The sequence below is a fragment of the Primulina eburnea genome, chromosome 2, assembly GCF_022965805.1.
Source record: "Primulina eburnea isolate SZY01 chromosome 2, ASM2296580v1, whole genome shotgun sequence".
NCBI classification, from domain to species: Eukaryota; Viridiplantae; Streptophyta; class Magnoliopsida; order Lamiales; family Gesneriaceae; genus Primulina; species Primulina eburnea.
Window position 1 is genome coordinate 32,586,259 of NC_133102.1, and position 26,333 is coordinate 32,612,591.

Consider the following 26,333-nt stretch of genomic DNA (forward strand, 5'->3'; position numbering starts at 1 on the left):
AACTTAGAATATATATACATATATACGTTTGTTCTTTCAGTAAAAAGAAGAGAAAATAATCGAGAAAAGTTCCTGTATATGTGTTGAAAATCCTTACGCCTTTTGTGATAAATCCGTCCGTCCGAATTTTAATCTGACTTCAGTACTGTAATCCTATCAACTTAGGCTACAACTTGACGTAAGTTTTGCTACGTTTTGACATGTTTTGAAATTATGCTATTGTCAGAATTGAATAGGATTCATATATGATGTTCTTGATATGTTAGACATCGTAGAATCGAAGTCAGATTAAGAAACAGATTGATTATGGAATTGTTATGATTTTTCAGAGTATATGGATTGATTTTGAGACGGATTTGGATTATGGATTGATTATAGAATGTATTGGATATGGGTTATGGATTGTAACTATTATCTGGTGATGTTGTATTGACGGGGATATTGAAATTGTACCGTTATGCCGTTGATTTTGAATTAAATCCAGATTGATCAGATTGTTATGGATTTGGAAGGTATATTGACATGAGATTATTGATATTGTCATTGCCAGACAGACTGTGAATTCAGGACTTCGACCGAGCCGGAAACCGACGAAAGAAAGATATAAGTCAATGTGGTATTGGGAGATCGACTTAAGTCAGTTTGGACTTGAGTTTCCCTAAATCACATACTTTACTTTATTGCATTGATATTCGCATGTATTTGATTGGTATACTTGTTCTCTTGATAAATAGACAGAAGGTTTTAGTCGAGTAATCTTGTGACAGAAGTGCCTGATAGTGGCGGGATCGCCACGGGCACATTGCACGATGTTACAAGATATTGTATTGGCGATAGAGCCAAAGTCTGTCACCGGATGATTGGCTGTCGATGTGGATAGAATTTGGGTTTCTTCTATTACTGTTGATCGATATCGTATCGGTGTGGATAGAATTGGAGCTTCTTCTATTACTGATGATCGATGTTATATCGGTGTGGATAGAATTAGAGTTCCTTCTATTACTGGTGATCGATACCATATCAGTGTGGATAGAGTCGGACCTATTTCTATTACTGGTGATCGATACCGTATCGATGTGGATAGAATCGGTCTTTCTTCTATTACTGGTGATCGATACGGAATGCCAACGTCTGGAAACCGGGATCCCTAGATTAAGATTGAGTCTAGTCTGAATTGTGTAGCTACGAGTATTGTCGACAGTCTGATATGGATTATGTTTCAGATTTTGATACATATTGTTGTTACCTGTTACATGCTTTATATTTGTTTATATGATTGCATGTTTCGTTGATTTATACTGGGATTTATTCTCACCGGAGTTATCCGGCTGTTGTCTTGTCTGTATGTGTACATGACAACAGGTGGGACAGGTTCAGGTTTGAGGAGATGAAGAGAGAGATCGTTATTAGAGTGGCGGCTCCGGACTTGGATTAGAGATAGGGTTGAACACTTGATATTAGCTGTTAAACCTTAGTTGAATAAATGTATGTGATACAGGATTTGTACTTTTATGTACTGAAATGTATATTTGTTTTATGTCAATACGTTCCGCATTTTAAAAAAAAATTAGACCCTTTTTTATAACTGATTAATTAGTTCCAATGATGATTAAGAACATGATTAGCGTCCGGGTCCCCACAAGATGTGACTATTGTACATCATTCATCATTTACGATGGATCCATCATACATTGAATCGCGGTACCCGGCGGCTGTCGGACATCAGTGACAGGATCATCCATGCACTGTGCCTAGGCCTCATCATCATCATTTACATATATGTCTTAAAAATTTACATATACTTCGATAGCCACAAATAATTCTCATCATTCAAAACATCATCATTTTCATCATTTATAAAAATCATGTATCAATGCAATTTTTCTTAAATCCAAGCATGCGACGTATATCTTCATAAAATCTTAAAATCGTGATCATAATGCATGAACATTTAAAATATCATAAATTTGTGCTCAGGGCGCTGCCAGGAGCAAAATCTCATCCCGGGTGCAAAATGACCATTTTGCACCTAGAAACCCAAAAATTACCATTTTGCCCATAGACGTGAAATTTCACGTTTTTGACATTTTCTTAATTCCATTGACTCTAAAATGTCCCAAATAATTATTTAAGCCTACAATAATTTTTCCATATTTTTATTTGGCTTAAATCGATGAATTTTTAAATTAATCTTTAAATATAACATATTAATGCGCTTTAATCCCGAATTAAACCAAACCTTAGCATAAAATTTCCAAATTTAAAAATTAGACTTATGATAATTATTTGAGATTAAATATAACTTTCCATAATTTTATTAATCTTAAATCTAGGCGTTTCAATTAATTCTTTAATTAACGTTTCGTGGGGCGATTAAATCCTGGATAAATCCAAAACTCATTATTTTGATCCGGAACTTACCGAACTCCTAAAAATGTCCCAAAACATATTTAAAAACATTCTTAGATGTAAACTCGAGCCAAATTCAAAACTTAACCGATTCGTTTTAAAACTTGGACTGGGGTCCCGGTTTTAACCCGAATCGACCCACAACTTAACCAAAATTTCTCCAACATTTTGCCACCCTTAGTGAACATCTAAAAGGCTCTAAGACCACTAAGCCATCCCCCTTAGACATTCAAACAAGACCCTGAACAGCTGCTATAATTTCCAGCATTTAACAAGCTTGACCTTAAAGGGACCCCATGCTCCATAATTCAATCCTAGCTTCCATCTAACGTGACCGACCACCCATGTGGGGACCCAGACGCTAATCATTTTCTTAATCATTATTGGGACTAATTTAATCAATTATAATAAACAGGGTCTAATCTTTTTTTTAAAGTACATTATCAAAGGCGGAATGTAATGGCATACATCTTAATATACATGTCAGTATTAAAAGTACAAGTCTTGCACTATATACAATCAGTCTCTACTAAGGTTTAACAACTATATAGCAAGTGTTTAAACCCTATCTCTAGTCCAAGTCCATAGTCTCCACTCTAATCTCGATCTTTCTTCACCTCTGTGACCCTGAACCTGTCCCACCTGTTGCCATGCACACATACAAACACGACAACAGCCGGATAACTCCGGTGAGAATAAAATCCCAGTATAAACAATGTATCAATGCAATCATATAAAACATATATAAAAGCACAAACAAACATCAAAACATGTATCAAATCTGACTACATGAATCAATACAAATCTGTATTTAAATCAATGACTCGTTATCTCATCTCAACTCATTTCTAATCTAGGGATCCCGATCTAATTTAGACTTTGGCATTCTATATCAAATATCTACAATAGAAGTCGATCTACTTCTAAGCTCATCAATATACCACAAGTCTAGGGTCTTAGCGGTTATGCCAAAGACTTGGCAATTCTGCCCTAGCTAGGCTGGTCTGTCCTAGACTCGAACTCTTGCTCTGCTATAATTCAATGGACTAAACATATCAATCTGATAATTTGCAAATATCAATGCAATGAAATAAAGTATGTGATTTGGGGAAGCTCAAGTCAAACCTCACTCGAGTTGTGCAATCCCGAAAAAACATTTATTTATATCTTTCGTTCTGTCGCTCTGATACAATTGAAGTCTCGACTCAAAGTCTGTCAATGTTCAATCTGGCAATGACAATATCAATATACTGTATCAATATTCTATTCAAATCAAGACATCTCTGTCTTATCAAATTCTGACGGTGCAACAGTACAATCCTGCGATACCGGTGATACCACACCAGTATATACTAATTCCAATAACTTATAATCTACCACCGTACAAATCTGACATCAATTCTAATCAATTCCATTTTGAAAATCATAACAATTCCATATGATATATGTTTCTTAATCTGACTTCGATTCTATGATGTCTACTATGTCAAGAGCACCATATATGAATCGTATCTGATTCTGGACCTAGCATAATTTCAAATCTTAACAAAACGTAACGAAACTTATGTCCTGTAGTAGCCGTCGTTGCTAGGAACACGGTGTCGTACTCGGATTTAAATTTGGACGGGCGGATCGTTTGCAAATCAAAATCTAAAATCCTAAGTTGCTTTTCCTCTTAGCTTCTCGCTTCCTCTCTTCTGAATCTTCACAAGACGCATGTATATGTATATATATTAGTTGCATGTAAATGATACATGTCTTCTTCAAATTTCGTTCATAGCCTCTCGCGCATATGCGCGTTCTATTCTTGCGCATATGCACGAGACCTACGGTCTCAACGCTTAGCTTTTTAACTGCTGGCGCATATGCACGACACATCTCCACGCATATGCGCCCAACTCTCTGGACTTGAAATCCTTGGACAACATTTCTCGCGCATATGCGCGCTATGTCTTGCGCATATGCGAGAGACTTACTGCCTCAAGCATCTCCAAGCACACACACTCGCGCATATGCGCGCACACTCTTCGCGCATATGCGCGAGGTTCTCTGCCCATCTCGTGCATATGCGCCCGGCTGAGTCGCACATTCTAAACTCACACGCAATCTCATTTTGTGTCTCGGTTAGCCCTTTCATAATTGTCCCGATTAAAATCAATAATCGTAATTTAACACGATATAAAATCTCGGGCATTACAACCCATCAACCTCTCCTAACCCACCTTGACATCTTCCTGGAACCATAAAACTTACGGCCCTAGCCCCATGCAGCCCACTCTACCATCTCGATCGCTAGAGACCCAAAAGCGCCTCAACCACACTCCCTTGCACTTGGTGTATTTGTGCTACTCAAGGGTTCGGTCCAGCAGTGCTAGGGCCCTCCTGAACATGGTTCGGACCCATCAAAAGTAGATCCACCACCTGGACTCACCCTGGCACCCACAGCTTCCTCCCTTACCCTCGATCTACCCAAAAGCCGAGACATCCCATGGAACGTTTCTCTCGATCTTACCACTCCCAGCAACCCTGATCGGTATGGTTCCCCCAAACACAACGTGACACCAATATCAGACTCTTAGCAACCCATCACAGTAGCCCCTTGCACAGATTATCAAAACAGTGAGTAGCAAAGCATGAAAACGCAAGAATACATGTAAAACCAAAACCATTCATGCTCATATTTGGATCAAAAGATTTCATGCAAGAACAAGTTCATGAGAATATATGACATGTGTGATGCATAAAAAGATTGATACAATGCGTGCTTGGTAATTAATTCACAAGAAAACCAAAGAACGAGTGTTGGGAATCAAGCCGGAGAATTTCTTTTGCAGGAGAAACTATGGCCAAAGCTTCCCCATGGTTGGCTGCTGTAAAATCGAGGAGCCAACCACCGAAGGAAGAAACTCTGAATTTTTTCGAACACACACATAATTTCCAGCATATAATGGCGTGTATGTAGAGAAAGTGGAAGATACAAACGTGCCTTGATGATCTTTTATGAGAGAAGATGGAAGAAAGGGGAAATGGAGAAGAGCCGAATGAATTTCTAATGGAGAACAAGCAACAACCGAGACTTACAGCTGGGGAAGGCGCTGAAAAAAAATGAAACCAAAAGGAACAATGATGAAAGGGAAGGGTGTCGGTTGATGGTGATTTAAATGGTGTAGGGTAGTCATTTATATAATATTTAAATGGCAAATAATCAAAATAATAGGCCTTAGTTATTAATTAAGAGTTTAAAAGAGTTTTGCGTCCAATAAACTTAAAATTAGGACCATTAACTCCAAACATACTCCCGAAAAATATTTCGTGTTAGAAAGTTTTTGAAAATTTTAGCCGAACCCTCGAAAAAAATTTCGATCCGATAAAATTTGCGTATCGGTTAAAATAAAATCATGTGGGTCAAAATACCCAATAAAATCCCATTTCTTGAAAAATACCTTTAAAACACCTTATATTAATTAATAAAAATTAATCATGTAATAAAATAATTTTTCCTGAAAATTCTCCGGTCTCCATTCCTCGTTCGAGCGCGAAATGAAATTTAAAAATCTTTAATGCATAAACCTTTAAAATTTCGTGAAATAAATTTTATAATGCATGAATTATGCATAAAAATAATTAAGCACATAATTAACGAAATAAAAATGCATTTAAAAACTTAAAACAATTTAATAAAATACAAAAGAAATTTAATAATTTGCATCATGTGGTTTACGTGACCTTTCAAATTTCAGACGTTACACAAAATCACCAACCTCTTTTTAGAAAAACAACATTCATTACTCGAGCATAAGAAATAACTTCATTGAACTTCAAACGATTACAAAATTAGTAGTTAAAAACAAGGTACACCAATAGTTAACTTAAGAATAATACTTCCTACTATGATAAAAGCTTTATCGTGTGCATTCTCCAAGTGATAGGCTCGAGAATTAAGTTCATCCCCCCATGCCCAATTCTACTACTTCAAGCTCATCTTACTCATGTATTTGAAATCTTTTTTCAAAGCCACCGACAACATACTTCTACCTTTTTTTTATCATGTTAACCTCCACCCGTACCCTTTTTCCTTCCATATCACCACTCCATTCTAGCATCGGCATGCCATCCTTTGATCCCCAAGCAAGACCCCAAATTCTCTTTTTGCTGGAAACTTGACATTCTGATGATATGTAGAAGGATGGATTTAAAGTTTTCATAGCTGGCCGACCCAAAAGTCCATTGTACGATAATGGAGCATCTACCAGAGTAAAGCTCTCCATATTCATTACCCTCCTAGTATCACTTCCCATGGATACTAGAAGATCAATTTGGCCCGTCGATTGAATAGCATGACCCGTAAATCCATATAAAGGTGTAGAGATTGGATCCAATTCAAATTCTTCATATCTTCATAAGATACAGAGTTCCTTTGAACATGATGTTCACCGAACTTCCACTGTCAATAAATACTCCAGCTGCATCATAATTTGAAACTGTGCATGTCATCATTAAGACTTCATTATGCGAAGCCACAATACCACATATTCCATTCCAAATCTAATGATGGAACCCTGTGGTAAACTCAACTCTTTCGATATCTCAAAGTTTGCCAACCTCATCCCATGTACCTTACGTGCTCGCCTAGAGTCCCCATCAGTAGCATCTCCGGAAATCATATGAATCATACCTCTTGAAGGATTGTTAGCCTCGTCCATCCTCCTCCTTCGTTCGTCAGGTTCTTGAGGAGGAACCTGCCTTCCTTATCGGCTTATCCACTCTTTGATTTTCTCATGGAGGGCATCGAACTTGGCTTCCGGGAGGACTAACTCTTGGTTGCCCCCCGGTGGAGCTCTCGCCCTTCGTATAAGTGGAGGCAACTTAGGTCCTTCCTAAATCCTTCCTTCATCCACCTCTATCACTTGATCCCAACTTGGGACCAAAAGGACATAAGATGAAAATTTCCCCTTACCTCATCTTCCGTCTCTCCACTCCCCGCTTCCTACCTCTCTTATCCGTACTTTCCACCTTACTACCTTCTTGTCTTTGTTCGATTCTCTTATGTCTTTGGGTTCTAGGTTCATGTATTACTCCGCCCGAGCCAAAAGATCATCCTGCTCAACGGATGTTTCTTGACCAATGACTTGAAAAATTCTCCTTCTTTTAATCATTGGGTAAAGACACTGATCATAATGCCAGGTGTAGCCGCTAGTATTTCTAGCACTGCGTTGTTGAAGCTTTGGATAAACTCTCGCAAAGTATCACTTTCTTGCTGCTTCATTATGAACAAGCTTAGATAATTTTTCCGGCATCTCTTGCTATTAGCAAATCGGTTCAAGAAATCCATATCAAAATCTTCAAAATACCTTATGGAATTGGGTTGTAGCATATTAAACCATTGTTGAGCTGATTTCACCAACATACCGCGGAACACCGTGCACCTTACGGCATCCGAGTATTGATGCAACAACACAACATTCTCAAATCCTCCCAAGTGTTCCTCAGGGCAGATACGCCAATCGTACTCTCCTATGCTTGATTGCCTAAAACATTGTGGAATCTCTTCTTCTAAGATATCATAGGGAAAAAGACTCTCTTTTTGATGTTGGATCCAAGTTCCCCAACCGCTACCTCAACATTCTTGTCTCTTTAAGCATATCCTCCATCTTAGGATTCTGTCCAATTGGCAGGGACTGCGTACCTTCGACTCAAATCTGATGACCCCCGTCGACATTCTCATCATTTTCTTGCCGATGATCATGATATTTGACAAATGTGGATTCCTGATTCTTCTTCATGGCTTCTTCTACTGTTTTGGTAATGAATCAGCCTACCTGCTCTAGGGTCAAGTTCCCCACAATCTTATTTGAATGAGGCTGTTTGTGCCTCGACCGAGAGCGTGATGAAGCTGAGTTGGTTCTTCTTCTCCCTTTCCTGCCAAACATCTCTACATCTCAACTCAAGTATTCCCACAGACGACGTCAAGTGATACATAATAAATTTGAGAGTCCTTACATGAGATCATAATCCAACCCAAGACCAATCTTCAAGTCAAAAGCGAAACTAAAACCATACAATGAGTGTTAGAGGGGGCTGGGAGAGTGTCCAGATATAGCTCCTCCGACGCTCAAGTCAGAAACATAAATAATAAAATATAAGAGCTAGAGCGTCCCTCAAAATGAAAGTAATGAATTACAAATACAATGAGCAAACCCAATATTTATAAAAAGAATTGTAGGGACGACATGTGTGCGCTTCTTTGCAAATGGAACGCCCTACTAGGGCAAGTGCAAGGGTGAGATCTCCCTTGGGGTGAGGCTCAGGCTAGGAGTTCGCCCCTTGAGGCTCGCCCTCCATGGGTAAGCTCCTCACCCATGCTTCTCATCCACGTCCCATCTAATAGGCTCATCCTTGGCTCCTTAGCATATCCTCGGCTCCCTAACTCCGAAGTTCATCCTCAGCTCCTTAGCACATCCTTGGCTCCCCACCTCCTTTTCCGCAACACCTCATAGCTCGTGTCATTGCTTGCCACACCTCATATCTCACTCTCACCCCTACCACACTTCATATCTCATCTCCTCCCTTGTCATCTCCCTTGGTTACAATTGACACAACACCAAATCAAACTTGCCTTGCCTCCACCACCTTGGTGATACCTCACAAGTGGGCCCATCACATGCTAATGACTAATTTGAGTACATATACAAGAACCAAGGCTTGGGTCCAACTCTAACGAGTATGGTTGGCCCATGGGGGTAGGTGGTGGTGACTAGGCTGGTTTGAGTTGGAGTAATGCAAATTGTAGCCAAGAGAGATGACAAAGGAGAAGATGAGCTATGAAGTGTGGCAGAGGTGGAAATGAGATAAGAGTTGTGACAAGTAATGAGACGAGCAATGAGGTGTGTTGGTAAAGGAGGTGGGGAACCAAGGATGTAATGCCCGAGATTTTATGTTAAGCTGAGATTATTGATTTTGAATTGATGTAATTATAGACGGACCATTCCGAGACCATATTGGGCAAAGCATATGAATTATGTAAATTTTGGACAGAACTATTGGCGCCCGAGCGGTAGAAAATGACTACCCGAGCGCCAATGTTCAACAAGGACATTTCATGGATAGAACATCTGGCGCCCGAGCGGTAGTTTTTGACCGCCCGAGCGCCAGTGTTCAACAAAAATATTTCTCGGGCAGAAGGTTCCGCGCTCGAGCGGTAAATTATAACCGCCCGAGCGCCGACAGAAATGTTTGAAGAATGAGACACGTATCTTCAGCATGCAAGTGGATATATATATATATATATATATATATATATATATTATATATATATATGTATATATATATAAGTTTTTCTTCCCTCATATGAAAAGAAGAAAGAACGAAGGAAGCCTCAGAAATCCTTACGCCTTTTATCTTGTAGATTTGTGGTTTGTGCAAGATCCGTACGTCTGATTTTCAATCCGACTTCAGTATTGGATTCCTATCGACGAGAGATTCAACTGGACGTAAGTTTTACTACGTTTTGATATGGTTTGAAATTATGATATTTCCATAATCAGATATGATTGATATATGGTGTTTTTGATATAGTAGACAGCGTATAATCGAAACCGGATTAAAGAACAGATACCGTATGAAATTGTGATGATTTTCAGAGTTGATTTGATTGAGATTTGATATCAGATTTTTATTATTATTGATTATGAGATGTTGGGATCAATACCTGATTGATATGGTATTGCTGAGTATATCGTTATTGTGCAGTTATGCCGTTGAAATAGAATTTGATTGAGTTCTGATTATATCCAGTATTGACTTGAGAGTGTATATTGATATTGTGCCTATTCGATACTGTCCTCTCTCATCCTCTTCTTGATCCTAATCATGTCCCACCTGTTGTCATGCATACATACAAACAACACAACAGCCGGATAACTCCGGTGAGAAATACATTCCCAGTATAAATCATGTATACATGCAATCATATAAACAATATAAAAGCATTAAACAAATATCAATAACATGTATCAAATCTGAAAGACATGAATCAATATAAAACTGTAAATCAAAATCTGACTCATAATCTCTGACTCGACTCTTTCTTAATCTATGGATCCCGATCTGAATAAGAACGCAACAATCCCCCACCTACTCTCCCGATCGTGGTGGCGGTACGATTCTTATGTACGGACTTTGGTCCTGTCCATATCGAATCTCGCGATAGAAGTCGCTCTACTCCTATGCAACATCGATATGACCAAACACCCGGTGTCTTGGCACCTCTGCCAAAGACTTGGCATCTCCGCCAAAGACTAGGCATGTCCGCCTAAAACTAGGCACATCAGCCCAAAGACTAGGCACGTCCGCCCATAACTCTGCACATAACAAATGCTTAACTATAAATCAATAGAATAAGCATATCAATCTCAGACATTGCAACATATCGAGGCAATGACAATCAAGTATGTGATATGATTCGAGAGATGACAGAAAAAGTAAAGCTGATTCAGAAGAGAATGAAAGCAGCTCAAGACAGACAGGCCAAATATGCCAATGTTCGATGTAGACAGTTGGTGTTTGAGGCTGGAGACAAAGTATTCCTGAAGATTTCACCTTTCAGAGGAGTTGTCAGATTTGGCAAGAAATGGAAACTGTCTCCATGTTATATTGGGCCAGTACTAGATTCTCGAGAAGATAGGAGATCGTGCCTATCGAATCGCCTTACCGCCTTCTCTATCTGGAATACATGATGTCTTTCATGTATATTTATTGCGGATGTATATTCCGGATGCTTCACATATCATTCAGCCGAGACGAGGCCGAACTTGACGAGACACTGAGTTATTTTGAAAAGCCGATTCAGATTCTCGATAGTAAAGAAAAGCAACTCAGAACAAAGACTATTACTCTTGTGAAAGTTCAGTGGAGTCGTCATGGCATTGAAGAAGCTACCTGGGAAACTAATTCAGGTATGAGACAGAGATTTCCAGAGTTGTTTCATTGATGTGAGTTTTCCATTCAGTTTCTGTTATACATTTCTTTCTGATATCTGATTTGATTGCCTGTGATTTCGGGAACGAAATCGTATCTTAGGGGGGGGAGAAATGTAATGTCCGAGATTTTATATCAGGTTAAGCTAAGATTATTGATTTTGAATTGATGTGATTATAGACAAACCATTCCGAGACCAGATTGGGCAAAGCATATGAATTATGCAATTTTTGGACAGAACTATTGGCGCCCGAGCGGTAGAAAATGATCGTCCAAGCGCCAATTGTTCAACAAGGACATTTCATGGACAGAACGTCTGGCGCCCGAGCGGTAGTTTTTGACCGTCCGAGCGCCAGTGTTCAACAAAAATATGTCTCGGACAGAAGGTTCTGCGCTCGAGCGGTAAATTATAACCGCCCGAGCAGTCGACAGAAATGTTTGAAGAATGAGCCACGTATCTTCAGCATGCAAGTGGATATATATATATAAGTTTTTCTTCCCTCAGATGAAAAGAAGAAAGAACGAAGGAAGCCTCAGAAATCCTTACGCCTTTTATCTTGTAGATTTGTGGTTTGTGCAAGATCCGTACGTCTGATTTTCAATCCGACTTCAGTATTGGATTCCTATCGACGAGATATTCAACTGGACGTAAGATTTACTACGTTTTGATATGGTTTGAAATTATGATATTTCCATAATCAGATATGATTGATAGGCTCTGTTTATCTTAATTGATTTAATTATTCTCAAAAATGATAGAAATGAATTATTGTCTGGGTCCCCACAAATGATGTGAAAAGGAGCTAAGAATTAACTTAGGAGTTATGGAATTCGAGAATGTGTTAAGGAGCTGAGGAAGTGCTAAAGAGCTAGGGATGCGTCGAAGAGACTAGAAGTAGAGAAGCATGAGTGAGGAGATGACCCATGGAGGGTGAGCCTCAAGGGGAGAGCTCCTAGACTAAGCCTCGCCCGAGGAGCAAGCTCACCATTGCGCTTGCCCAAGTAGGGCAAGCCATTTGCAGAGAAACACGTGAGTTACATGCACGTGGTCCTCTACTAAACATGTGTAGGTGACGTCGAGACACCGTTCCGACCGCCTCTAACACTCTCTGTATGGTTTCAGGTTCTCTTTTAACTTTAAGCTTTGAGCTCGAGCTGAATTTGGATATCGAGTAAGAACTCTCAAATTTTAGTGAGTATCAATAATCATCATTATTAATTATTTTATTATGCACTACAAAACAACTCTCTCAAATAAAATTACCACTTTATGATCCGTTTTTGTTTTATTGACCCCAATTTCTGTTAACATACATCTTCTTACCCTCGAACCCACAATTTTCAACATCTCAAATGTATCTTGCACAATTATTCATATATTACTTTGTTAAGTAACTTTATCGGCAGAAATTGTCTTATAGTTCCAGATGTAGGTTCATGCCTACTCAAATACTTTTTTTTATACATCGACCCAAATTGACATGCTTAAAGAGAATTAAATGTGAGGCCCGAGGCTGAAGAGAGCGGGGAGTGATCGCCGGTGCCATGAGATTGTCGTACAATGAGCAGCTCCTTGCAGGATTCTAGGCGGAAAGGAATATGGATGAACGGATCTTACACCGTTAGGAGAGGGATTCCGAAACTGTTCAGGTATGGGAGATGACATAAGCAAGCTGGAAAGACTCGTCTTGATATAGTGAGGACAGTCGTCGAATTTGGGGCGTTACAGTTGGTATCAGAGCCGACCTCTCCGAGTACGGTGTGGTTCGAGGACGAACCAAGCGTAAGGTGGGCATTGTGAGGCCCGGGGCCGAAGAGGGCGGGAGGTGAATGCTGGTGCCATGAGATTGCATGGACAATGAGCGTCAGCACATCGTGGATGCTATCTTGTGGTCGTTGGACGTAATCAATCACAATCACATTTCACATCATTCTGCCATCATAATGAATAAAATGATGTTGGGAAATTGATTATTTTAGTCTATTTCAAAGTCATAATTTTCAAAATGGCTTTTTTATTATATAGTTGGCATTATGTCTTATATAATTTAAAAATCTCAAATTACCCTTTTTCTATGACCACAAATGTTCCAATTTCATGATTCATTTATTTAATTATCTATTATTTCTTTTAAGAGTTGATTTAACATTTGTTCTGTTTTATTTAATTTATAATATATTAATTTTTTAATACTACTTACTTATATCAATAAACATATTTTAATAAAATTATGAATTGTTAGTTTGAATTAATGCATACAAAACCACCAAAATTATAATATTTTAATTACGATTGTTGCTCATGCAAAATAATATAAACAAAATCATCCATCACTATAGATATGAAACGTAATAATTACATCTATGTGAGTTTAAACAATATAAACAAAAAATCCGATAGTCTCAATTAAGTCTCTACCTTATTACATGCTAACCGTTTATGAGTATACGCAACAAACTTTCAAAACAGAATGAGTTTGTCATAACCCATATACATACGCACACAGTAATATCAATATAAATCAAATTTTTTTTGCATAAAAATTAAGTAAAAAAAAAAAGAAATTCATATTTGTTTAAAGAAATAAGATTGATTTGTTTCACGACCACCTCTATACGCACAGAATTGATGAGATAATAAAATAAAGAATTTGAGATGAAGAAATTGATGGTGAATAGAAATTAAAAGATAGGGGATATATTTGTAATTTGATATGATAAAAAATTATTTTGGTAGATTAATTTAATTGAAGGCTAAAATTGATTATAGTACTTGTGTAAAACCTATTTAAGAAAATCTCTCTTACAATGTTTCATGAGTTGCCCGTGTTTAATATTTGATCATGTTTTGATAAAACAAACATCCCATAACTTCACGTAATCTATCTTTAAACATCCATCTAGAAAAGCTTGTTTATAGCTTGCTTACCCGTGGTTGAGCATCCATTCATGGAATCCAACTCAACAATTTCTGGCACCTCATATTTTGGTTGCCTTGATTTCATCCACACTCCTCTCATTCCTTGGACTGGACCAAAATCAAACATGTGTTTATTACTTACAATTAGATAAATTTATCTATATTCACACACATCAACTATGGCCAATCCTTATTCCACACACTTGTGCCAATTAGTCTCCTCCACTTAATAATAATAATAATAATCTTGGTAACAACTCCAAAAAATCCTGCAAGACCAATGGATCAACAGTCGGATTTGCATCACGACGAATGGTGATTGAAATGGTTGGAATAGAATCTCCCAAATGCCTCCGCTTATTGGACGAGGCATTACAAATAATACCAACCAATACACATTACCACTTCATGTCATTGCAGCCGATCAGAAATTTCCATTCCTTCGCGGTGACCTCTGCAATCCAATAAATTCTAGAAATCCATGGTAACTTCTTGTTCAGAGACTCAAAAAAATCTCTTCCCACTAGTTAGATGAACGGCAAAATCATCCACATCATCTTCCAAGCCTTTCAAATATACATTGTAGCGGGGATCATACGAAGCGGCCTTTTGCAAGTACTTCAATGCCTCAGCTTTTTGTCCTGTGTTCAATAGAATACTAAAATGGGTTTCCATGTAACACCCATCAGCGTATAGAATTTTGAACTTCACTCTTCATGAAAACAGGAATAGTTGTATTTGCTTTATACCTTGAAAGAAGAAATAAACCATCATAGTAGTGGGCCTTGCTCTTTGAATCCTCGGGTTCTTTCAATTGAGCTATTCTTTCTAGGTGGCGAAGACCTTCTTCCATCTTTTCCTGCATAGATGCTTTTTGAGAAAAATTGAAGGACAGCAAAAGAAAACCATGCATTCACCAGTCAGGTCGTGCAATTCAAGTCAAGTGACAGTCAAAATATCATAAAAATAAAACTAAACCCTTTTGGTGGTACCCTTTGGAAATGCAAAAAGTAGAAGCCATCAAAACTATCCACTATGTCCCCATGACATCCAGTCAGTACCCACTTATTGATGGTTTGGGTGTTCCTTCAACTTATCTTCAGCTATTCACAATAGTCAATGCAGGTAGCTGGTTGCCTTAACTGAATTTAATCATTACAAAATTTGCAAGTTACTGTCATGCAGATGTTTTCTTTTAGGCCATAGGAAAGTAGCGATGAAACCCAATTTAAGATGTCATTGCGTGCAAAAGCATTCAAGGGAGAGCAAATAAACATCATATTGATTTGTCTTCAGCGGCCCTAACACATAGCCCCACAGCGAGAATGTTACAGCCACCTGTCATCGCTTTCGGAGATGGCTTCTAATTCTCTCTATATAATCACTTGGCCTTGCCAATAATGCCTCAATTGATTTCACTAGTTGCAGTTATATAGAATAGGATTAATACATCTTTGGAACAACAATATTTTTGAGGAGGTAAAACTCTAGAACAATTAACTTTCAACGGTTTCCTCAATTAATGAGTCCTTTCCAAGAATATTTTGATCGTAGATGAAATAAAGAAAGTCGGTGTGGTTATCTTTATTTGGAAATTAAGATCTAAAAGTTATTAAGGAGTTCAAAAGGAATCATCCTGGCTTACCTGCTGCAGCTGAGCAATACCAGCCCACTGAGATGAAAGAATCAAAAGATCTACTTCTTCAGCTCCTGTTAATTGGCCGGCCACAAGAATCTGAATCAAAGATCAAGCAAATAAGGCAATGTCACTTGGAGCATAGAAACTATTGGCTGGCAAAAATATAATGACCTATTCGAGGAAGCTTCAGAAAAAGAATAAAACTAATGCATTTGATGACGGGCTACAGAAACTTTAATTCATATTAATTATATGCAGATATTTGCGCAAATTCAGAACTTGTCATCTGGAATATCTCTTTCTCCACAGGAAATTGGTGAATATTTATAAAACCGGATCACACCTTTGAGATAGCATTTTCCAAGCATTCAGTAGCTGCGGCATATTGTTTCTTGTGCAAAAGTGTTTGTCCAATTATAACCAAAGCTCTTATAGATCCAGGATCCTTTTCAAGTGCAAGTCTGTGGTTCATAGTTTACAATATTCAATTTAAGAATAGGAAGAGAGCTTATCATCTCAAGGACAGGATTTGTTACCTGAGTAATTTAATTGCAGTATCGTTATGCCCGTCAGATAAGATTTTGATTGAAAACTGTGAAAATGTCCTGGGTTAAACCAGTAAGAAAACTTGCATGAAAACCATAAATGAAGTCATTATATAAGGCTGCCACTCACGGAAACCAATTCTTCAGGTGACAGGCTTTGAGCAGGGACTTCTCCCTGCTTTGTCAAAATTAAAATATCTGCAGCTCCAGAATAGCCTCTCTTTCCATTATTTGAAGCTGCTGCAGGATCGCTCTTTTTAGGAAGCCCCAAATACTGAATAACATCAGGATGGCTCAGACATAATTGCTGCAAATTGGAAAAACCACCAGTGAAAATAACAATCAAATCAGTTTTGCTTAAAGTTGTCAAAATGACGTTTTTGTGGAAACAAAGGTAGCAACAAGTTTCTTTCTTCATCAGCCCATACCATCTACACCACATTTTCAATTCATTCTTGCCTTGGCATTATACCATCCTCTGCCAAATTCAAGGGTGCAAGTATCACCCTTAAGTTGACTTTTCACTATATGTCATTATCTCCACAAGTCCAACAGTAAATGTTCCTTCATTAACCCCCAAACAAGCATGTATTTGCAAGCACTTTTGCACTCTATAGGAGTCTACCTCATGACATCTCACAAGCCAAATCTCGAGGACCTTGGAAGAAGGTCGCAAATCTAAAGATAATCATTTTGAAACAAAAACTCGAATAAACTCTATAAATAACCTAAAGCCGCTAGAAATAGTAACACCGATCCAAGAAGGGAAAAAGGACCAACCTGTATAACAGACAATGAACTGTTTGTAAGCCAATATACTAAACTTCCCTGCAAGAGAGAACAAATGAATTTAAGGTGATATCCGATAAGAGTCAGTCGAAATTTTTCTATGGTGTATATATCATAATTTCATGATACATTCTACGAATTTCACTAGAAAAGTTCAATTGAAATTTTCATGTTGCAGTGGCACAAATTTTGTAAAGCATTAAAACATTGTGTTGCAAAGAACTTCGGAGTTTGACAAATAAATCTTTTTGAAGATTGCAGAACTGATTGACTCGACTGAATTAATTCTATCTTAAACTGAAGTTTCCCGAACTGATAATTAATGCGCAAAATAATCGAAGGCAATCGAACTGATCAAAGCTTACTGAACTATCAGTTTAGACTGATCAGTTATACAAACAACTCAACTGATCGGCTATATAGTAAACTGATAATCAGTTTAACACGTCATCAGTTAAGAGCGTAGTCAACAACCGACAATTTGTACAAAAGTAGACTCGTAGTGGAAGCACCGCATATCAAAATGCCACAATATACTATTGTCAGAAAAATGTTTACACATATCAGAAAAGACAAATCAACGGATATAATCATTTAAACGCATTCAATATTACCGTTAGAAGCAATTAATCACAGTTTCTACTAAGATAAATGTTTACACATTCAGAAAAGACAAATATTGTAAGATCAGTTGTGCTAAGATAAGAAAATCAGTTGTATACTGATAAGTTTAAAGATACTAAGAGTTTCAGTTTGGCAGTGTTAAGACCAAATTGAAGTAAGTTATTACAGTTTCTGCAATTAATCAAAGAATTTTAGTGAATATCATATCCTTGTGATAGAAGGGGTGACGTAAAAAAATTTGTGTTCTTTACTTCAGCAATTCCTTGAGTATTCAATCTATCAATCAGTTTATTTCCACACTTATACTAGTTAACTGATTGACATTGACAACAAGATTCTTGAATTCAGTTATCGCTAAACTGATTCACCTTTATCGAAAAAGAGTCAAACATATTTAAGTGTTTATTCAACCCCCTTCTAAACACTTCGACCCTTATAACTGATCCTAACAAGTGGTATCAGAGCAGTTTCAATTTGTTTCTGAATATATCTACTCATACGTCTGATCACCATGTCTTCATTCAACAAAATTCCTATGTTTTCAAGAGAAGAATTCGATGATTGGAAAATCAGAATGCAGGCTCATTTAGCTGCACAAGATGACGACATGTGGTACGTTATAACTGACGGACCAATGAAGATTATGAAAGCTAACACAGCAGTTGCTCTAACTGATGGAACACCTCATCGTATCGAAAACCACGTGAAGAGTGGACAACTAAAGACAAAAAGAAAGTAAACTTGAGTAATGTGGCCAAGGATACTTTGTACAAAACATTGGACAAAAATACTCTCAGCAAAATAAAGATGTGCAAGACTGCCAAAAAAATTTGGGAAAAGCTGATTCAGCTTTGCGAGGGCAATGAGCAGACAAAGGAAAACAAACTCTCAGTCGCAGTACAAAAGTTTGATAACATCAAAATGAAGACTGGAGAATATATGAACGAGTTTGATGAACGAGTCAGCAACATCATAAATGAATTGAATGCACTAGGGAAGGTGTATTGAAATAAAGAAGTTGCATTGAAAGTGGTTCGTGGACTTCCCAAAGAATGGGGATGTGAAAACAATGGCAATGAGAGAACCCAAAGATCTCAACAAAGTGGAGTTACACGATCTATTTGCAAATCTTAAGGCATGCAAATTTGAACTACAAACGAGAGAAGGAGAACCATCGACTCCGTAACTGCTCTCAACGCCTTAAAATCTCAACGCCTTAATATCATCTAGATAATGTGCAATTAATAAAGATTCATCATCATATAAATGCTATTATGTTAACCAAGTAATATAATTATTTTTACCAAAAAAAATAAATTTAAATTTTTTAATTGTTTTTCTGACTGCTGGCGGCAGTAGGCAGCGGCGGAGGGCGGATTGTGTGTGGTGGTTGAGAGTTAAGAGTTGAGAGTGAAAACAAAAAAAAAATGAAGAAAGTGAGGTGTGTTAGGGTTTTTATTATTTAAAATTATTTGACTTTGACTAGGTTTTTAAAATTGTTTACTAGGTTTTTAAAATTGTTGACTACAACTTAAAAATCTTGACTGACTGCCTAGCCCGCCTGCTCGCCGCGTCGCCTACCTAGCCCGCCTGCTCGCCGCCTCGACCCGCCTCCCCAACGTCGTATAGCTTGGACCGCCTAAAACACCCGCCTCATGCATAGGCGGTGCGATCAAGGGACGCCTACCGCCTAGGCGGCCGCCTCGACCGCCATTTACAACACTGCTTGAGCAACTCCAGTGATGAAAATGAAGTAAAGTGTTTAATGGGTGATGACATAGAACTGAAGTCAAACAGTGAACATGTATTTGATTTCAGTTCAATTGATTTTACACGGGAAAAACTTATTTCAACACTCCACGAAATGGTAAATGGGTATCACAAGCTTACTCTCTCATTTGAGAAGGCCAATGCAAAGCAAACTGATCCTCGAGACAACAAAACTGAAACTGATGAATCAGTTGAATGGTTGAGTCTGAAAAGGGAGATTGCTGAGCAAAAAGCTGAAATGATTGAGAACCAATCTTTGATTCAGCAGTTAAAACTTGAAAATCCAAGACAAACTGAGTTGATTCGAGCTTAGAATAAGTCTTCAGTCACGTTGAGTAATACAAGATTTACAGAAATGAGTTACTGATAAAACTGGTTTAGGTTTTAATAGCCAAGATGAATCTTCTATTAGTGATACTATACCAAAGCTGAATATGTACAAAGGAAAATATATTCACTTTATAAAATCAACTATGGTACATGAACCCTCAGAACCAAGTAAATCAGTTGAGCAGCCGCGTGAAAACAATAACAAGGCTAAGAACTATGGAATTGGATATAGCCCTACAAGTTCAAATGATTCGCGAAGCTGATCACCTAACGGTTCAGCTATAAAATCAGAACTCCAAGAGTAGCTATTCAATTATTATAACAATAAGCCTTTTCAGAAAAGATATCGGATGAACCAGTTGAAAAAGGTCAAAAATCATATTGATTCATCTGCACACAATACATTGAGCACACACAAGCCGAGAAAAACCATCTGGAACACAGCAACTGGAAAGTCAGTTAGACTGATCCAAGTCAGGGTTCCTTAAGGACTAATCAGTTTTGGATCCAAATAGATGTGGATACCAAAATTATTCATCGTGTGTGATTGCAGGTAACAAGAACATCAACAAAAGAATCAATTTGGTAACTGGAGAGTGGATGCTCTAGACATATGACAGGAGATGTTGATTTGCTATCCCAACTGATTAAATGTTATGGTCCAACCATCAGTTTTGGAGATAACTCAAAAAGTATAAATGTGGGTAAGGGTAAGCTTATTCATAATAATATTGTTATTAATGATATCCTACTCGTTGACAATCTGAAATATAACTTGATTAGCATTAGTCAGTTATATGATAATAATTTCTTAGTTTAGTTCAACAAGCACACCTGCACAGTTAAGAACTCAACTGATGACATCATCATAACTGGTAATCGATGTGGTAATACTTACAAAATAAGTTGGACTAATCAACCTGATGCACCAGTTTGCTTTGTAGCTTCAAACTCTTCTAAGAACTGAATGTGGCATAAAAGGTTGAACCACTTAAATTTCAAATCTATCGCTTATCTGAGTAACCAAGATCTTGTAACAGGTCTGCCTAAGATCGATTTCTCAAAAGATAAAGTTTGTTCAGCATGTCAGTTTGGTAAACAAGTAAGATCTTCTTTCAAAAACAAGGGATAGTAAATCCTCTTCCAGATGCTTAGAACTGTTGTACATGGATCTTTTTAGTCCTATGTCAGCCATGGGTTTAGGGGGAATGAAATACATCTTGGTAATTGTTGATGATTTTTCAAGATTTACTTGGGTCTTTTTTTTCAAATCAAAAGAGCAAACTGTTGCACAACTGATTAAGCTTTTCAAAAGACTTTTAAATGAAAAATCAGTTGGAATTGACAGAATAACTTCTGATCGAGGGACTGAATTTGTCAACCAAAATCTTTCTAAAATTTTAGAAAATACTGTAATTAAACATGAGTTCTCAGCGGCTAGAACACCTCAACAAAATGGTGTAGCAGAAAAAAAAAATCGGACTCTTAAAGAAGCAGCTAGAACAATGCTTGCTGATTCCGGTATACCTCAGATATTTTGGGCAGAAGCAGTAAACACTGCGTTCCATAATCAGAACAGATCAATGATTAATAAAATCATTTGAAAACGCCACATGAGATCTGGCATGGACAGAAAACTGTGGTATCTTATTTCAGGATATTTGGTTGCAATTTTTTTATTCACAATAATGGCAAAAATTATCTGAAAACATTTGATGCTAAACCTGATGAAGTAATATTTCTTGGCTATTCTTCAATTAGCAAGGCTTACATAATGTTTGATAAGCGTACTTTAAATGTAGATAAATCAATTCATGTTGTATTTGATGAATCTGCACTAACCAACAAGCCAACTGATCCAGTTGAGCTAACTGATCGCTTAACAGAAATTAGCTTGGAAAATGAAAGTGAAGAAAAGGTTCATGTCAATCGAAACATCCTTCAAACACCAGAACCAGAAGTCGTAGATCAAACAGTTGAACAAGAAGCTGTTCCTAACAATCAGTTGGTTGAACAACACGATGATATTCAAATACCAACTGAAATTAAAAGAAATGTTCAGTTACAAACAGAAACAATTGCTGAAAATAACCCAACTGGTTCCAACTACAGATGGAACAAATCACATCTATAAGATTTGGTGATAGCTAATCCATATGATCAGGTAACAACTAGAAATCAAATGTTCAATCTATTTGTACACTCAGCATTTGTTTATCAAATTGAACCAAAGAAAACTGGTGAAGCTCTAACTGATCCTAACTGGATAAATGCTATGCAAGAAGAGCTGAATCAGTTTATCCATAATAATGTCTGGACTTTAGTTGCAAGACCACCTTCAAAAACAATTATAGGTAAAAAATGGGTTTACAGAAACAAACTAAACGAAGATGGTTCAGTTGTGCGCAACAAAGCAAAGTTGGTGGCACAAGGTTACAAGAGGAAGGAATTGATTATGATTAAACGTATGCACCAGTTGCACGACTAGAAACAATAAGAATATTCATCGCCTATGACTCTTTCAAAGACTTCAAGGTATACTAGATGGATGTCAAAAGTGCATTCCTAAATGGTCAGCTACAAGAAGAAGTCTATGTGGAACAACCACCAGGTTTTATAAATCACTCATTTCCTGATCATGTTTATCATTTGAACAAAACATTATATGGTCTAAAACAAGCTCCCAGATATTGGTATGATACATTATCAAAATTCTTAACTGATAATGAATTCATTGTTGAAACAGTTGATAAAACTCTGTTCAAATTTACAAAGAAAAATCATACTTTACTTGTGCAAATTTATGTCGATGATATTTTTTTGGTCAACTAACCCCAAATTATGCGAGAAATTTGCTAAGTTAATGCAAGATAAATTCGAGATGAGCATGATGGATGAGCTGACATTCTTTCTTGGTCTGCAAGTGAAGCAACTGGAGACTGGTACATTTATCAGTCAAACAAAATATAGGAAAGAACTGCTTAAAAAATTTGACATAGAAACATGTTCAGTCGCAAATACTCTCATGAGTTCATCAATCAAATTAGATAATGATGAAGGGAGAATATCAATTGAGATGACACTTTACTGAGGTTTAATAGGTTTTTTACTTTACCTAACTGCTAGCCGTACTAATATTGTATTTGTTGTCTGTATGTGTACTAAATTTCAAGCAAATCCTAAACAGTCGCACTTAATAGCTGCCAAATGAATTTTAAAATATCTTAAAGGCACACAAAATGTGGGCTTATGGTATGCTAAAGACTCATCTTTCAATTTAGTAGACTATTCAGATGCAGATTATGCAGGATGTAAACTTGATAGAAAAAGCACCAGTGGATCAGGTCAATTTCTAGGAGAAAGACCGATATCCTGGTTCAGCAAAAAGCAAACATCCATAACAACTTCCACAACTGAAGCAGAATATCTAGCAGCTGGAAGCTGTGCCCAACTGCTCTGGATTCAGCAATAACTGAAAGATTATGGAGTCATTGCAGAAAATCACCAATCCTATGTGAAAACACAAGCACCATTGCGATTACATACAACTCAGTTCTTCACTCCAAGACTAAACATATCGATGTCAGACATCACTTCATCAGAGATCATGCTCTCAAGAAGGAAATCAGACTGGAGTATATCTCAAGTGAACAACAAGCAGTAGACATATTCACCAAGCCAATTCCTGACACTGTCTTCGATGTTGAGCTTCCGAGCTGCCTCGATCGACAGCTTGAACTCCTTCGCTAGGTCAGGTTGCTGGGAACTGCTAGCTCTGTTCATCTGCTGCTGCCTTGTGTTATTTGCTGAAATATTCAATGCATCTAACTAGTTTGTTCTTTTTTATAGATAGATTCGAACCATCTGGAGAGAAGCACTCATTTCTTTTGACACGAAAATATGAAGAAACGCACTCATTATCTCTGTCAGCCATCGACGGCTCAATCTCTGAGGATGAGATTTTTCCTTCTCTACCTTATCTTATGCATATACTTAGAGGGAACGTCGAATTATAATTGGTTAATTGATAGGACAATTATCAGCTGGTCTTAAACTGAACTGATTCAGTTGCATTCAGTTTTCAGCCTAACTGATCTTATCACATAAGTTAACTGATTAACAATTCCGTTGAAGTTCCACAATAAATGTTGTGATTCTCAAAATTACGTCATTTAATTATATCATTCATTGTATAGTGAATGATGGTCACAAGTAGTCCAATTGACTCATTCTCACATTTACATGTAGTACACATGGTTTTACTCAAATCACTCTCGGACTGCCATGTGTCCAAAAATTTGAACAGTCGCAAACATAAATAATCGTGCCGCCCTTATTCAGTTTACCTTACATCATTTCACTTTCTCTCTAAGCATTCCAACACTCAGAGCATTTCTTTTTTGCAGAAAATCTAACTCAAGCAAATGGCAAGCCAAACTCCAGCTTTCATTCTCAACGTTATGGCAATCGACTTTGAATCTATTCTATCTGTAACAGATAAAGCAGTTAAAAGCGTATTTCTGAAACTTGAAGCTGCTGGACTGAAGAAATTTTTGGGATTGGCAAAACAAGTCATATACCCAAAGGAGATTCAGGAAATATACGCCAACAATACAATTTCAGACGACGACAAAATTATCTCAACAGTCAACAATCAACTGCTGACTATGGACGAAGAATCATTCAGCACTCTCTTTCAGCTCCCTACTGATGGTTTATCTCACTTCTCTGAGATTAAACTGGCCGATATTGAAGAGATGCAGACTGTGATGGGAAAAAAATAAGGTGTTTGATCCAAAAAAGGAGCTAAAGCCAGAAATCCAACTACTGGTAGATATTGTTGCAAAGAGTGTTCTCGCAAAGGCAGGTTCATTTGATGCCCTCACCCTTGAAAAATTCCAAATCATGACAGCAATCATGACCGGTAAAAGTTTGAACTGGTCAACCATCATCTTTAACATTCTTAAGAATATGGTTCAATCTTCGAAGCAATCCGATGGCTTCGCCTTGCCGCTCAGCTATTTGTTGAAAATCTCTGGTCTAGTAGATGACTCAGCTGAGAAGTCGTCAAAATTCAAGTTGTTCGACGCCAACAATGTTCAACCACCAAAGACTAAGCTGGACATTTCACCTGGAAAGTTCATCAAAATCAAGCAAGAGAATCGGTCAAGAAAGCCAGGACCAAGGACTTGGTCAAGAAACTGACAATCAAGAGAAAACTGATTGTCAGTGAAAGCGATTCAGAGAAGACACCATCTCCGAAGATTGTGAAGAAGCCGTGGTCTCAAAAGCCCAAATCAGTTGCTTTTGAAGCCATTCCAGCTGATAGACCGAAGCCTATTGGAGCTGAGGCACCAATCACTTCAATACCTATTCAGTCAGTTCTAGTTGCAACATCAGCTGAAGAGACTCAGTTGAAGAAGCCAACTGACCCTCCAAAGAAAATCATCACCAAATCTGGTGAAAAATTAAAGCATGTTGGAGTCCGCGCACCACCTATCGCTGTCATCAAACCAACCATTCTACCTATTGCTCGACCAAAAGGTGTGGTGATAAGTGAAAGAGTGGATACAACTACAACAGGGCTGAGTATCTCTCATGCCCTAACTGATCCGAAAAGCAAGGGCAAGATAATTGAAGATCCCAGGCCTACCAACCCGATTCAGACTCACATTGATCTAATCTGGAATGAAATAAATGAGTTTGTTGAGTCTGACTTGGAAAATTTTGATGAATGGGTCAAATTCAGGACTGTGGTGTTTGCCAAACGACTGAAGAAAAAATCAGTTTTAAATGATTTCATTTCTCTGGAAACAATGGTCTTGAAGACGGTCAAGGCTGTGACAATAACTCAAGCACTGGCGAGGAGTACCTATTTCTTTGATCTGATGCGCGTGAAGAAGCTGACTGAAATAACAGCTCCGCTGAAACCAAACTACGATCCGATCACTCCGACTGCTTACAATGACAGAGCTGCCTTTCGACAGCTGGACTCAGATCTTTTATCTCTGCTAAAGATCAAAGTATGGCAAATGGATCAACAACTGTATATACCAGTTGATTCACAAAGTCCGACATCCGTAGAGCAGGCTCAGCCAACTGGAGATCAGTCAGAGCCAACCAAGGAAGCAATTGCTGAAGAGAGCTCTGAGCCAGTGATTGTTCCCGTCTCTCAGGATGATCTACCATCGTCATCCTCTACTTATCCAAAATCTCCGCTAGCTGGAATACAACTATACACAGACGTTGAGTTGTCATTGGCCAATGTTGATGAAGTCGTTCGATCAGTTGCCTCTGACATCCAGCATAATTTCGAATCTGTTCAACCAAC

General features: G+C 37.8%; 1 protein-coding gene across 6 annotated transcripts in view; it reads right to left on the reverse strand.

The window, feature by feature from the left end:
* Window positions 1-14,421: 14,421 nt before the first annotated feature.
* LOC140823034 (ALBINO3-like protein 2, chloroplastic) overlaps window positions 14,422-26,333 on the reverse strand; it is a 40,201-nt gene continuing 28,289 nt past the window's right edge. For 5 of the 6 annotated variants that reach the window (XM_073184112.1, XM_073184111.1, XM_073184110.1 and 2 more), the window contains 7 exons: window positions 17,270-17,317; window positions 16,620-16,796; window positions 16,481-16,536; window positions 16,288-16,405; window positions 15,951-16,040; window positions 15,055-15,164; window positions 14,422-14,963 (listed from right to left, as the gene is read on the reverse strand). In XM_073184112.1, coding sequence (XP_073040213.1) covers window positions 14,810-14,963; window positions 15,055-15,164; window positions 15,951-16,040; window positions 16,288-16,405; window positions 16,481-16,536; window positions 16,620-16,796; window positions 17,270-17,317 — 753 coding nt within the window. In that variant the 3' untranslated portion in view covers window positions 14,422-14,809. Of the gene's footprint in view, window positions 14,964-15,054; window positions 15,165-15,199; window positions 15,448-15,950; window positions 16,041-16,287; window positions 16,406-16,480; window positions 16,537-16,619; window positions 16,797-17,269; window positions 17,318-26,333 lie in introns of those variants that run through there. The other variant, XM_073184113.1, reaches the window with a different exon arrangement.